Source organism: Cnephaeus nilssonii (genome assembly GCF_951640355.1).
Source record: "Cnephaeus nilssonii genome assembly, chromosome: 1".
Lineage (NCBI taxonomy): Eukaryota > Metazoa > Chordata > Mammalia > Chiroptera > Vespertilionidae > Cnephaeus > Cnephaeus nilssonii.
In genome coordinates this window covers 17,662,729-17,678,343 of record NC_137072.1, presented here as the reverse complement: position 1 = coordinate 17,678,343, position 15,615 = coordinate 17,662,729, and the positions used below count along the sequence as shown (strand labels likewise).

At 42.4% G+C, this 15,615-nt stretch overlaps 1 protein-coding gene across 1 annotated transcript in view; it reads left to right on the top strand.

Annotated features, from left to right (window-relative positions):
• The window catches only part of GAD2 (glutamate decarboxylase 2), a gene marked incomplete at both ends in the record, with an annotated part of 65,539 nt that overhangs the window by 37,591 nt on the left and 12,333 nt on the right, over positions 1-15,615 (top strand). Inside the window, 4 exons of the mRNA XM_079776634.1 lie at positions 4,093-4,171; positions 6,838-6,987; positions 11,840-11,947; positions 12,360-12,449. Coding sequence (XP_079632760.1) covers positions 4,093-4,171; positions 6,838-6,987; positions 11,840-11,947; positions 12,360-12,449 — 427 coding nt within the window. The remainder of the gene's footprint in view (positions 1-4,092; positions 4,172-6,837; positions 6,988-11,839; positions 11,948-12,359; positions 12,450-15,615) is intronic.

Genomic DNA, 15,615 nt, shown 5'->3' with positions numbered 1-15,615 from the left:
GGGTCCCAGCGTGCTGTCCTCATAACAGCATGGTACAAGCTCCCAGAGCCCTGCCTGGCATCCCCTTCAAAAACCAGCCCAATTCTCAGAAAGCAATCCTCTTCCTCGCTAGCACTGTGCAAATGGCTAGAGATGGTGTCACTGAGAGTGCGTGCCAAGAGCCCCGAGGCTCCGCAGTCTGTTTCTGTGCACTGTAAACGGACTACTTTAAAAAAAAAATACACCTCCATTGACTTCAGAGAGGAAGGGAGAAGGAGAGAGCAATAGAAACATCAATGATGAGAGAGAATCACTGATCAGCTGCCTCTCGCCCCCCCCCCCCCCCCCCACTGGAGATTGAGCCCACAACCCGGGAATGTGCCCTGAACCATGACCTCCTGGTTCATAGGTTGAAGCTCAGCCACTGAGCCAAGCCAGCTAGGTGTAAACTGACTTTAACCCTCCCCCAGCAGGCTGCTGCGCACTTACATGAATCCACCGCTGGGGTCCGCTCTCAAGGCTCTCTGGCCTAGCTGAAAGTTCCGGCGCAGCTTATGCCCTGTTACCAATTTTGCCCTCACTTCCCTCCAAGAGTCAGTGGTTCCGAAATTCAACTCACTAGTTGCAGAACCTCCGCCGTATGCAAGCCTCGCACTAGGCTCCATGAGAGCACAAGAATGAATATGATAGGAAGCCTCTTCAAGGGGCTGAGACTCCATCAGGGAAGACTGACAATCAACAATGGATTAAAATTCAAGGCAGAGAAAGTAAAGGCCCAACATACAGACAAGCGAGCTGTGTGGAGGGACCGGGGAGGAAAGATTCCTCCTGGACAGGGGTGGGCATCAGAGCTTTATCAGGCAGAAATGGAAGAAGTACAGCAAGATGATGAGCATGGACTTGCAGGCTTGAAAGGGTCCTTGGAGAAAGTTCAGATGAGTTGCCTGGAGACTGTGATGGAGTCCTGGCAGTGCCTAGGAAGCTAGCAGAGTGTCTGCAAGTCCTGTCCAGTGCGCCTGCCCACAGAACCAAGTCAGGCTCAACCCTGAGCCTCTATTACGCACAGAAAGCATGACATTTCTTGGACTGGGGAAGAAAGCAGTTGAACCCAGGAGGTGGGGAAAGATAACTGCAAGGAGCGCTGTCAGGGGACCAGGAAGAAGAGAATGAAACCAAAGTCTCACAGGTTTGGGGGCTGGATGCCTGGGAGGAAAATGGAGCAGGGAATGAGGCATAGAAGATTAAAGGAGAAAGATGAGGTCTGGAAGGATGGGAGGAGCCAGTGAAAGAGGTCCTTTGGGGTCTGCTGAGTTTGAGGTGCAAATGAGGGCACCTGGCTACGTCTGAAAACAGCCCTAGGGGACTCAGTTCTGTAAACTTGTGAAAAGTCACAGACACCACTTGTCTGAATCCAAGGGCAGAACATTTTGAAATAAACCCAAGGGTGTTTTTTATAAATTGCTAACATTTCTCCAATAAATTAAGGCTGCGTCATTGAATCACTCTGCTCAGCGTTTTGCTGTCTTTATGAGGCAGCCCCTCTGGAACAGAGCAGGACAGTGACAGGTAGCTGTGGGCTTGGGTACCTCCTAGTCTAAAAAGACGCATTGGCCACTGCATAAACACCCACAGTCAGAGCAATGGAGAACAGCTGTCTTCTTTTCCATTAGAGTCATTACTGACGGCTGAGTTTCCTCAGGAAGAGGTATATAGCTGTCCAATATTATAGAATGGAAGCATCTATGTACCCACTGTTACAAGCTCATAAATAATAAAACTGAAATTAATAGCAAAAGCCAACCTTATTTAATGCTTATGGTATGTCAGAGACAGTTCTAAGCACTTTACTGTACTATTATTCTATTTACAGACAAGGAAATCTAGGCATAGAGAGATTGACTAACTTGCTCAAGATCACATAGCTAGGAAGTGATAGAACCTATATGCAAATACAGATTGTCTCCCAAGCTGGCTCCCTTAACCACTATTACCTACTGCTTAGAGCCCAGGTTCCTTGATTCTGGTCCTGAAGTCATTTAGCCCTCTTTCCATCTGGCCATGAACTGCCTATGCTTCTTGCCTCAGTTCCAGCCAAGAAGAAGAGCTGGACTATTCACTGATCAGATAAGATCCCAGGCCAGTAAGTGTTCTTTCTGACTGGCCGCTGAGCCTGCCATTCATCCAATAGATGAGCCAGATCTTTCCCAGCTTCTCATTTCTCCTCAAGGTTTTTGCACCTCGGGTGCTGGGCACAAGGTGAGCCCAAGTCTTTTGTTCAGCAAGGGGGGCAGTGCTCACAGCAGCTGTCATGGATGGTACTGCTACTCTCCTCCTTCTGCGAGTCTCTTTATACCAAGGTCACATGCAGCTTTTCAGAAGTTGTACACAGGGACTCACTTGCCTGGAAAGCATAGAAAGTGAGCAGTAGGAACTCACTGAGGGACAACTGCTTTTCCTGGGAACTGGAGGAGTGTCGGGGGTCTTATCCAGCATCTAGAAGTGTTAAGGAATCTGGAGAAGGACTGCGGTAAATTAATAAAGAGTCTGGAGATGAAACATAATTTTGGAAGGCATTTTGGGGAGCCAGAGGAGACTTAGCTAAAGAAAGCAAGTCCTCCTGTCTCTCTGGACCCAGAGCTTTTTATTTACACAGATTGCCCTGAAGCAGATAAACATATCAAAGGTTAAGGTTTGGTATACAGTAAGATTATCAGGTTTGGGAGAAACTGCTTTCAGCTGTTCAGGTGTTTGGCCAGCAGGAGGCAATAACATGTAGATTGAAATGCCCTCAGCTGTCTGGCAGCAAGTAATCATTTATGCATCCTTTTCAGGTTTGGGGAAATGCCCTCAGCTGTTTCCAACAGGCAATAACATGTGATTCAGCCCTGCTGCATTCCCAAGTTCCATCAACCTTTTGATGAAACGTCTTGCATTTATGACATGCTGGAATCAACTTCCGGCAGAGGAGGAGGTGGTTGGAGCAGTAAAGTTGAAGTGAGGGAGACAAATTAAATGAAGTCCAAGAAAGATACAGAGATAAGACTTGATCCAGGCCTTAAAGAATAAGTAAAATTTAGCCAAGTGAGTCAAAGGGAGGTGCCATTCAAAGAGAAGAAATCACATTAAGAGACCTTGGACCAGAAGCTCAGAATTCTCTGAGAAAAAAAAAAAAAAAAAAAAGTCTGGTGTGATGGAAATGGGTACAAGAAAGTGAAAGGACAAGATCAAACACATTAGATGCCATGCGGGTATCATAACTATACCCTGTCATTTGAATTTGGGCTGGAGGCAAAAGGAAGTTGTCAACAATTTAGAAAGAGGAGAGGGCCATAAACAGCTAAGAGGTAACTATGGAGCTGGGTGGAGGATAAAATGGAAACCGAGAGTCAGTTAAGACATGATTGCTGTATCTAGATTAAAATAATAATAACAATTCTTATTATTAAAGGAATCTGAAAGAGGACTATGGCTTAGACTTTTCAAACAGCATAAATCCCTGAGCTGAGAACCACTAATACTGATGATGGAAGAGCATTGTATTTCTCCAGTGTGTTGAAACCAAGTTGATTAAAAGCTGCTGTTGGAGCTCTAGTGTGTCTCACTTGCAGTTTGGAAGGATAACTCTGGATTCAAGAAGAAATGGAAGCAGGGATGAGTTAAAAGCTAGTATGAAATGACACATTTGAGAAATTTGGTAATCAGTTGAATCAGAAGGAGGAGAAACTGGGTTGGGAAAAGGTCAAAATTCAGCAGTGGAAAGAGCCATGGATCTGAACTCCAGGCCACCACTGTGTCTGGAGCAGGGACAGGGGAGACCTGCACCATGGCAGCTCCTTCACTTGCCTGCTGCTCTGCTCCTTGGTAGCCAAAAGGGGGCCCCTGGACTGGATGATTCCAGTCATTTGAAGGGGCTCTCAGACCACCTTGGAAGTCAAATGAATGCCTCGATGGAAAAGAGAAAAGGATATAGACCTGCTGGTTCTTTTGCAAACGTAGTGTCTTCCTGGCGTCTGAAAAACAGTGCCAAGAACCCCGAAGCTCTGTTGCCCAGGCACAGGGAAGCAGTCTGAGCTTGTCATGATGCCACCTCTTAAGACGACTTGTTTTCCTTAGGGCCAACTCTGTGACATGGAATCCACACAAGATGATGGGCGTCCCTTTGCAGTGCTCCGCTCTCCTGGTTAGGGAAGAGGTACGTCATTCTGACTGGTAGCCCAGTCCATCTATGGGGTCTCATAAAGTAAATGTGTGCAGTGACAGAATCAGAACACGGATGATTTTACAGGCTGGAACAGTGAGTTAGATCCCAAAAGGGGAATTGTTAATGAGGATAATTGTAAGGCCTGTTCTTATGCCCTAGGATAGTCTGGTTACAATTTGACTAGACAAGACAGTCATGTGTTACACGTGGCTAAATTGTTCTACTTGTGAAAAAGCCTAGGACATTAGGTTGTAATCTGTGGGGTTAATGATGGGTCAAGAGAATTACTGTCCACAAAACATTAATGGCATGAAAGAGTGAAGATTCAGGATGAGGTAGTCCTCCACGTCTTCTTGTTAAAACACACCTGGCGGGGTTTGCTTATGTTTGTGCCAAATGGTATATGGGACCCTATCAAGCTAGAGCTTGAATAGTAGAGAACACTTGGTAAGCATGTAAAAGAAGGGTTTGCAAGAACTAAGGATGTTTAAATGAAGGAAGGAAGGAAGGAAGGAAGGAAGGAAGGAAGGAAGGAAGGAAGGAAGGAAGGAAGGAAGGAAGGAAGGAAGGAAGGACCTGAGAAGATAGCCTGTGTTTAAATTACTCTCACGTGGAAGAGATTTTGTTTTTCTCTTGAGGTTTCAGGGAACTGGATTAGTAACACTGCTTGGTACAGATTTGGTGGCAAAATTAGAATACACCATGATTTTACATCTGAGTTGGGGGTCAATAAAAGGAATGCTTTTCTGAAAATTAAACTGCCCAAAAAAGTAATGAATGCTTTATGTAGAAATAAGTGCCTCATCAGGGGAGGTGATTGAATGAGGTTGGACAATCACTTATTAGTAAGAGGACAGGAAGGATACCCTCATTGGGAAGGAATAGATTCATAGCTTCAGGATTCCTTCCAAATCTATGATGCTGTGACAGCATTGCCTTTGCTGGGAACCAAGGAATGATGGCATTCTACATATTTTGCGGTAAGAGAATTCTTAGTCTTCAAAAAGCTTGTGATGCATTGGGTTAAAGAGTTAAAAACAAGTTTAATTATTTCTGGGCATATCAGAGCCTTTAATATGCAAATATCTGAAAATAAGGGATTTATGATATAGAATTTCCTATGCTTATTTGACCATGGGAATCTTTTTGACAGTAACTAGTTTACAGCACAACACCTATTCATGTATTTATCATAGTTTGGGACATAATAGTTTATAACTTTGTAATGGCCCAGAACCAGGATACTATCTGACTAAGGCCCTTTATGTGAAAAACAACATCACTTCTACTTATCCTTTTACACAAGGAGACTAGGGCTCTCTGACCTTTTAGAGGTCATTTGCTCTGAGTGACCTTTCCTATCCCAGGAGAAGCTGGTCTGATCCATCTATAATTCCACGCTCTGGGATGGCTCCCTTAGGACTGATGGAACCTTTATGCAAGCTTGTAGGGCAGAGAAAGGTTGGTGCCAAGTTTCTGTGACCATGAAACAAAACAGAATCACCTGAAGTAATTTTTTACTTTGTTGGTCAAGTGAATTTTCATTTTCAAATTCTCTGTCTTTCTACTGCCCTATTTCAATTATATTGTGTAATTTCCTTTAGTCTCAAAAAATAAAAGTAATTTAGTCCACTAAATATGAAGCCTAAACCACAAGGCTGAGCTCTAGTTAAGATCTTAGCTGCAATGCATTTTGTTTTAGTTTGGATAATTTTTTAAAAGGGTTCTCACTGCTATCTTCTACTAAATGATCACGTTTTTGTCTTTTCTCTGGTCATGAGTCACAAGAGAAAAAAATGCCAAATCACAGTTATGCTGTGGATGATGCAAGAGTCAAGGGATTCATGTGGCTCATGACAAACTGAAACGTGGTGGGGTTTCTAATGAGGAGACAGGCAGTGCTGTCTTAGTCAGAGAGGATGATTCATTCACCGTCCTTTGGAAAAGTTCAATCACTTTGCCACCCATTTTCCACAGTAAGCTTATGGTGACCAAGGAGCTTTAATGGTCATCTACAGTGAGACTTTCTGCTGTAACTTCCATACACAATTGAATATGAAAATACAGTACAGACACACTAACCACTCTTGAGAGCATGACATGACATTTGACATATTGGTTATTTAAGAAATCACAGAGTAATAATGTTTTTATTTCTTTTTGATTCCAGCATATAAAAATGATAGCAGTGAACTATCTTAAAAGCTATGGTTTCCAAAGAGAATTCAACCTTAACACCTAAATGATAAAGTATTTGAACTAATAGGAATGAAACCATAGAAGAATCATACTAATAATATTTTGCAGAACCAAAGAGTTCCCAAAATATTATACTTGCAACAAAATCAGAATATCAGGATGTTCTCCCAAAGTATGAACATTACACTCTGATTGTGATTTTTTAAATGCCTTCCCTGATTAAACTCTGATGGTATCTGACACTGAGCCATTTATCCCACAGAGTTGACTTAGCACAGCCCGTCCTGTCCAGACATTGGTCCCACTTTTTTTCCATTTGATTCTTACTGTGTTTTTTTTTTCTCTAGGATAGTCAAGGTATCTCTCTTTTATTTTTCCTTAATAATTTCCATCACAGAGTTACTCTAATAGAATACTGAGAAAGTCAATAGTTTCCTAAGTTTTCTCTCCTCTTTTAGGGATTGATGCAGAGTTGCAACCAGATGCACGCCTCCTACCTCTTCCAGCAAGATAAACACTACGACCTGTCTTATGACACTGGAGACAAGGCCTTGCAGTGTGGACGCCATGTTGATGTCTTTAAGTTATGGCTGATGTGGAGAGCAAAGGTGAGCGTGTGTAGATCTGCCGAGTGTCTACTAAAAACACAAACTGAATCTTATTGTGATGTGTTAATAATTGATTTCCAAATTGAAAAGCCCTTACCCAAGATTAAATTTTCTTTTTAAAAAAATATATATACTGTTTAATTTCAGAGAGGAAGGGAGAGGGAGAGAGAGATAGAAACATCAATGATGAGAGGGAATCATTGATCGGCTGCCTCCTGCACACTCCACACTGGAAACTGAGCCCGCAACCCAGGCAGGTGCCCTGATCCATGACCTCCTGTTTCATGGGTTGATAATCAACCACTGAGCCATACTGGCCAAGAAGATTAAGTTTCTTTAAAGCTATATCTACATATCTGCATTCTACAATGGGTAAGAATATACTAAAATTCATTATATTTTTTTCTTTTAAGCCAGTTTGCTCTGAATGTTCATTTATCTAGAAAACAAATCCATGTTGCTTTGTATGGCACAAATCTGATATTTAAGAAGTGTTTTGTTGTTGTTTTCTCTCAACTCTTGGCTTTTACCCACTGATTGATCACTGTGCACATTAACTGAATCTAAAAGTGTATGTTTGGAGAACAAAAAAGGAAAAACCCATCATGATCACTTATTTTTGACATTTCAAAGGGGTAACCTCTAGTTATAAGTCTTTTTTAAAAAACTACAGAAGTACGGTTTCTCCTTTGTATGATTTTTTGGTTGACTTCAGAATTTAACTGTGGATGATGACTCCTCTCTCAGAAACACAAACTCTGTACCTAGTGGTGTGCAGTACTGGCTGGACCTACTGTAGCCTTCTAAGGGCATTGTGTATGTTTAAGTGTAAGTGGCTGGAAAGGCCGAAGATTTTTTTTCTTTTTCATTTTGACCAGATTCTTAACTTAAATGTCACAAATCAATGACTTCGCATCTGGTCTCCTTTATCTCCCACAGGAGGCAATGCCTAGAGCCAGCTGGACATGCTAGGAAAGTCCAACTGCTAAAAGGGTACATGAGGAAAACTTGACGAAGGAAATGGGGAAGGAAGCAATAGGAAGGAAGTCATCATGCCCTGATGGCCTATACAGATGGGAAAGGTCCCACAAATTTGGCTCTAAGCTTTCTAAGCAGCCAACACAAACATGCGACAGGTTCAATCCCATAGGAACAAGCAGATAACTAGGTCAGTGGGGGTGAGACATGCCAGGATTAGACCACAGAACGGGCTCTTGCTTGGAACTGGGTAAAGAGGTCTGAACCATCTCCACACCCACGAGTCCCTTATGCTTGTTTATAAATTCAAAGTAAAATAAATTGCCGTAAGCATTTAAGAGAGGAGGATGGCTAACTAGAAAAAGAGGGAGCTTGAGAGTCAAACAATATAGTCCATCATGATTTTATAGGCTCTTCTTTAAATCCATCCTGGGAAAAAAAGGCAGGTGAAATAGAAAGAAGCTTCATGCAGAAATAACGCTCAGATGGTCTCCTGGGATGGCTGGACAGCATGCTCTGCAGGCCAACCTCCATAATACTATTTACCCCAGCTGAATGTTCTCTGTGAGTAGCTCCCTGGAATGAGGCCCCAGGTTAGTTTTTATCCCATTAAGGGAGTGTGATGGGTGAGCTGGGCAGGGAACCTTTTCCTCTTTAGAAAGTTGAAAGCTGACAAGGACACATGCCTAGTCCTCATCACCCAAGATGAGACTCATTCAGTTGGCAATGACACTTTAATTTGAGAAAAACAAATAAACCAAGAATATGAATTATTGGTGTATTCTCAAGCTATCAAAAGGAGTGGGCTTTTCATTTCATCAATTGGTGGGAATTACAAAATATCAGCCAGTAAGTTGAGGTAAGCTTGATCTCTAAATATTGTTCAGTACCATCCTTTTTGTCTCCTTTCCTGTGGCATTTTTATTAAGATGATGATCATCAGCCACGTTTACACAAAAATGTTTCTCTCATGCTTCATCAGTTCCTGCTGCTCCTCTTCCATCTGAAGCTTCCTCACCAGCATGGTGCAGCCGCTTGGTGCTTAGAGAAATAACTTGAAGGACATCAGGTGTGAATTAAACAGCAGGAACAAATGAAGCCTGAAATGAAGGCAAAGGATCCAGTTTCTAAAGTGCTGAAATGAAGGCACCAGGAGAGGGAGGGGAGGGGCGGGGGAAGAGGAAAAAGAACAATCCCAGCAGCAAGATAACTTATGAACACATGGTCTCTTAATTTCTTGTGTAAAACCTTAAGCATCTAGACATCTAAATAGCAATTTGGCTTTCAACAAACAAACAAACAAACAAAACAAAACAAAAAAAGCTGCATTTTTTGCAAAGTGAATTGATAATAATTATTAAAGTAATAAGTGTAGTCCTACACTCTGGATCAGAGGTGAGGATAATTGCCTTCTCACATCATAAACTGCCTAGTAATGCCAGCCACGGAAGGGGAGGTCATTTCTCCCGAGAAGATCCAGGAAAGAGTGAGCCACGATCTTCTCTCTGACATGCCCCCTTGCTCTCAGAAATGAGGATACAATCCGAAAAATTAATAATCATTAAACCCTCTGTTATCTGATACGCCTGAAGAATGCAATGTTTCAAGTGAATCCACATTTTCTCCCAAGATAAACTACTTGAAAGATAGCATCCTATGTATAAATTACTATTCCTTAATCTCTTCGTGACTAATGGAACTAAGTGCACTGATGACAGCCATCACATTAGGTCCAAGATTACTTGATTAGAACAAATTTATTTTTAAAAAAGCCTCCTGATGTAGGATGCTGAGAGGTGCTCTAGACTGCTTCATGGTACGTGTGTTTAGCAAGGGCACTGTGCCTGCCCTCAACTCTATTCTAATTGAGTAGAACTTTCATTTTGTCTGATGATTATTTTCCTTCTTGACACATTTCTTCAGAGGTGAAAACTTGGTGGTAGAAAAAATTGTTTAAAATTAGTCCCCCTTTTTTGGCCTGCAGGGATGGTTTAATATGTAACTAATGAATTTTCACAGTAAATCTACGTGTCTGTATCTTTATGCCAATTGACAGGTTTCATTTTTTATATAAATATATTTTTATTGATTTCAGAGAGGAAGGGAGAGGGAATGAGCGATAGAAACATCACTGATGAGAGAGAATCATTGATCGGCTGCCTCCTGCACACCCCACAACTGTGGATCAAGCCTGCAGCCCTGGCATGTCCCCTGACCAGGAGTCAAACCGTGACTTCGTGGTTCATAGGTCGATGCTCAATCACTGAGCCACACCAGCTGGGCTTGGCGGGTTTCCTTTTAGTTTTCTGTGATTGGCCTCCCTAATTTCAACATGGATAACAAGTGGACTGGCTAATGGCTGAGGGCTTCCACTCCCTTTGCAATACAATCAAACTCACTTTCAGAGCACTCATGTTACCTTATGATGCCTCTGTGTGGGAAATCACACAGGCACCTCTATTCCCACATGACCAGAGAGGTTAGCCAAGGTCATACACTGGACAGGATCAGAGTCATGCTGGTCCTGCCATATCCTGGATCAGGTGTGTGCAAATTTAAATTCAGCTCTAGCCTGGTCCAAAGCATCCAGTTTAAAGAACAACTAACCTCTCTCCCTCCTACCTTGGGTCCATCCCAAGTGGACCCAAACTTCTAGGTCAGTGTAAACCACTCCTAATTTCTTTGGCACCCACAGACTCATGGAGCAGATGGCGTGGGTGTTAGTGTGAGCATTCGGGTGTCAGCCCAGTCCTTCCTTGGGCTCTCATCAGGAACCACTCAGCCTCCTTAAATCAATCAGCTAGGGCCGCAATCTCCAGAGAAATAGATTGCTAAGCCCCTGAGATTTTTTGAATGCAGCTTATTCTTAAATATGTGTCATAGACTCAATGTCACTGCCCATGCTGGGCCCCTCTTTTAGCTAGAATGACGGGATTGCGTGTGAACAGGAAAATGGGTTCATCTTGTCTCCGTTACAATTGCTCGCTCTAGTTTCCATGTTGGATTAGTCATTGGTGGGCCAGTTCTAAGAGCTCCTGGAATGAGCGTGAGCTGCTTTTCTAAGCTTTCCGTTAGCATGCCACAAGCATTGAAGGCAAGCCATTTTGAAAAGCCATTCCCTAGTGTGGCCTGACGTCAGTTAAACAGTCCAGGTCCAAGGCAGCTGGGCTGTTTTTCCTAAATCCAGACAATGGGCTTCTGAAGCTGAAAGCTGAAAGGCCTCTGTGACCTTGTTGGCCCATTACACACACATCGGCCAGTGATCCCCAGAGGAGAAATCTAATAAGCTTTGCAACGTGACAGGCTAGCAAAGCATCTGCACGCCCCTAAAGATTCATTCATTCATGCATTCCACAACTATTCACTGAGACTTTTCCTGTTTGTTCTACGATGGGGTACATTTTGTGAACAAAAGTGGGGTCTGGAAATGACAAATTTACATGATAGGCAGGGCCTAAGCAGGCCTCCGGTGTGGGGATGGGGGTGGTCTCTAATGATGCTTCTTATCCACAGGAAGCGAAGAGCCCAGCCCTCCTGTCATTAATGACTTCCATAATTACCCCTATGAATGCAGATGCAAATTTTCCCCTTGAGTAATCAAAATAATTGCCTGGGGAATGGAGGCCCTGGGAAGAAAAGGAGTCTCCATGGAGAGCAGCAATGCCAGAGGAAAAGGGAACAAAAACACCTGAGGGGGAGAACAGTAAAGGAGAAAGAATTGCCAGAAAAGCTTCCTGAAAAGCTCTCTTCGTTAGGGAAGACACAGAGGTGGCAGGAAGACCATCGGTCTGGAGGGATCACTTATCCCATAGCTCAGCCTGGGTCCTCACCACTTTTCTCGGCCTGCCTGAGGCTCTCTTCTTCTCTCACTCAGGGAACTGCTGGGTTTGAAGCACATATTGACAAGTGCTTGGAGCTGGCAGAGTATTTATACAATATCATAAAAAACCGAGAAGGATATGAAATGGTGTTCGATGGAAAGGTATGCCTTCTGATTTTTACAATCCCAAAATGTTTAGTTAATTGCCATTCTTGTGCCTGATATACATATATATATATTTATGTCAATAATGTACTATCCAGTTAAGTGGATCATTACAAAGGAGAAGCAGGGATGAGGGGGTAGCTCTTCTGAGCTGGAGTAAAAATCAAACTCACAAAAAAATAATGGCAATGGGAGATATCTGTAATACTATCAACAATAAAAATGTATTCATAAAAAAATTAAAAAGTAACTGAATAATGTTGTGAAAGTCAGGCACTTCAAAGGTGATTATGGATTTAAAAGTTGGATTTGTATTTAGAAGCTGCAGAATAAGTAGGTTAGAAATGTCCTTGGGGTTTCCAAAATTGCCAGTTTGTGCTGAGTGTGAATCTTACTTCCCTCTATGTAGCCTCAGCATACAAATGTCTGCTTCTGGTATGTTCCTCCGAGTTTGCGTGTCCTGGAAGACAACGAAGAGAGAATGAGCCGCCTCTCAAAAGTAAGTGATACAAGCTCCTCTGATATGGCCGTTGGTGGTACCTTGGGGCTTTCCCATGTATACTTTCATGACATAGTCATAGGTCTGTAGGAGAAATCCATCCTTAAGCTAGGTGCATGGACCCTCACCCCTCTGTGGGCTCCTGCGGAGCCAGGGCATGCAATGCTGGTATATCCAGACTTTTAACAACTGTACTTGCTGGCCTTGACTGACCTGCCAAGTGAAACTGGTGCTCAGTTACAAGCACAGAAGAGACTTCGGGCACCAGAAATAATTGGAAAATAAAGCTGCTGCTGATCCTCCTGAGATGTCAAGGTCAAGGCTGCCCGATGGGCCCTTAGAGCTGTGGTGACTCCCAGAAAGTAACAGAGCAGGGAGCAGTAATAAAGACCACTGGGTAGTGTGTGGTGTGTCCCAGGCTCAACTTGATCTAGCATGACATCATGTCTCTCTCACGGCCACTTACTTTGGGAAGCATTGTTGTCTCTCTGCTCCACTGATGGGGAACCTGAAACACAGGGAGAAAAAGTCACTTTCCCAAAATCACACCCAAGTCTGACCCCAGAGCCTGAGAGCTTGTGCTATCAATTATACTGTGGCCAGTAAACCCTTTCTCTTATCCTCTCCTGCTCCCATCACTACACACAAGTGAAATCTGGGTAATTATGCCTACCAAAGAGAGCCTTGAGGGCGGGTAAATGCAGGGGTCCATCTCCCACAGTGTTGGAGGAATGGGAAACTAGGGATAAGCCTGTATATTTGGATTTTCAAGGGTGGATGGGTTGGCTGGTTGGCTGGCTGTTTGCTTGGTTGATGAGTTGGTTAGTTTTCTATTTTCCACAAAGGAGACCTCCTCCAGTCACTGCCCAGAGCAGAGGAGGCCTTCCCCTCCCACCCCACCCCCACTAAGGTGGCTGGGCTGCCTCACTGACCTTCCGGAACACCTTATTTCCTTCTGTGTTAAATGAAGAACAGGGATTTATGTGGGGTTTAAAACCTCCAGAAAAGCTTATAAATGTTAACACCTGCCCTTAGAGACCCAGACAGAAGAAAACTTACACGTAGTTGAGGTTCTTAAATCAAGACTTGCAGTTAGAGCTTTGGTTCACATCCCTGGCTACACATTAGTATTGTTCCCAAGCTTTATAAAATACTGGTGACCAACTCTCACCCCAAGATTTTCATCCAATTTGTTTTAAATGGGCTTGGGGATAGTTCTAAAAGTTCTCCAGGTGATTTCAATGTAAAACCCAGGCTAAGAGCAGTGACCTAGAGCAGTGGTCGGCAAACTGCGGCTCGTGGACCACATGCGGTTCTTTGGCCCCTTGAGTTTTTAGCAAAGGCCAGCTTAGGAGTACCCTAATTAAGTTAATAGCAATGTACCTACCTATATAGTTTAAGTTTAAAAAATTTGGCTTTCAAAAGAAATTTCAGTCGTTGTACTGTTGATATTTGGCTCTGTTGACTAATGAGTTTGCTGACCACTGACCTAGAAGAACAATGAAGAAAGCTTCTAGAGCATGGGTGTGTGTGTCTGGGGTGAAAGGGATGGTAACCATGTTTGCAGGTTTAGAGAAATTGGTTCATTGCAGGAAATCAAGCCAAGGGCATAATGGAGTAAGGATGCTCATATTGGAGAAAATTATAGGTTCTGGCAAAAATAAAAAAATGGCCTGCTACTGTTTGAGAGGAAAGAATTCATTTTTTTCTGGAACTTTTATGTTGGCTTCTCCATGGTATATATTATCTTAACAATAACTAATTTTATTTGTCAAGTTAGTTAGAAATTAGATATTTCCATTTTCATTGGCTTTTGCTCCTTTAATTCTCTGACCAGGCAGAAAATGCATAGAGTAGTTTGGCTGATTCCATTTGTTAAATTGATAAATTATTGCTGGGCTGAGGGATGGATCAAGATGGGAATACAAAACAAAAAGGATTTTTCATCATTTTCTGAGCAAAAGTCAACTCTGAGTTCCCCAGTTAAATACAATTTTCTTCAAATACTTCTTAGATTTAACACATCACATAAACTGTAATGGAATGGAAATTATTTCTTGAGAACAACCATTAGAATATTAGTAAGTTACTTTTATGCTGTAGATAAATTAAATTTGAAAGTCTCCTGGGATTGCAAAATGAATTCTCCTAATTTTCCCCTATCCTGTGACTCCATTTTCCTAACTCTAATAGAGAGAATTCAGCAATTCAGAATTGGAAATCAAAATAGAACCACAAATATCAAGGTTAAATTTCTTTTATGTCAATAATTTTTCAGAGTTTCAGAAAAGTTTTTCATTAAGTACAAAGCACTTAAACTATAATGTTCAGGGACCAGTAAAATTGTTACACACACACACACACACACACACACACACACACACACGATCCCAGAAGGATAAATCATCTGCACTGTCCAATGTAGTAGTAATAGCCATATGTGGATATTCAAATTTAAATCAATTAAAAATAATTTCAACCAGAACTTTACTTCTTCAGTCATACTAGCCACATGTCAGGGGCTCAATTTGTGACTAGTGGTTATTATTTCCAATGGTTCAGATAGAGAATATCTCCATCATTACAGAATGTTCTTTTGGTCAGTGCTGATAAAGACCCCAAATGGGGAGAAATATGGAGTCTTCAATGTGGTATATGGCAAACAAGAAAATTAAATTAGCCTTGGCCAGTGTTTCTCAGTGGTTAGAGCATCTACTCATGGACTGATGGGTCAAGGGTTCAAGTCACAGTCAAGGGCAGGTACCTGGGTTGCAGGTTCAATCCTTGGCCCTAATGGGTGTTTGTGGAAGGCAACCAATCATTGTGTCTCTCACATTGATATTCCTCTCTTTCCCTCCCTTCTACTCACTCTCTTTAAAAATAAATGGAAAAGGGTAAGAGACCAACCAAAGGGCTTGTGTGCATGCATATAAGCATAACCAAAGGACACAGACAGTAGGGGAGTGGGGACATGTGCTGGGGGGAGCGGCCTGGGAGAGGTCAATGGGGGAAAAGGAGACATATGTGATACTTTCAATGATAAAGAATTTAAATTTAAAAAAATGGAAAAATATCCTTGGGTGAGGATTAACAATAATAATAAAAAAAGAAAATTAAGTTAAATTATGTGTCTAAGCATACAATAGGCACTAAACAGTGTTGAGCT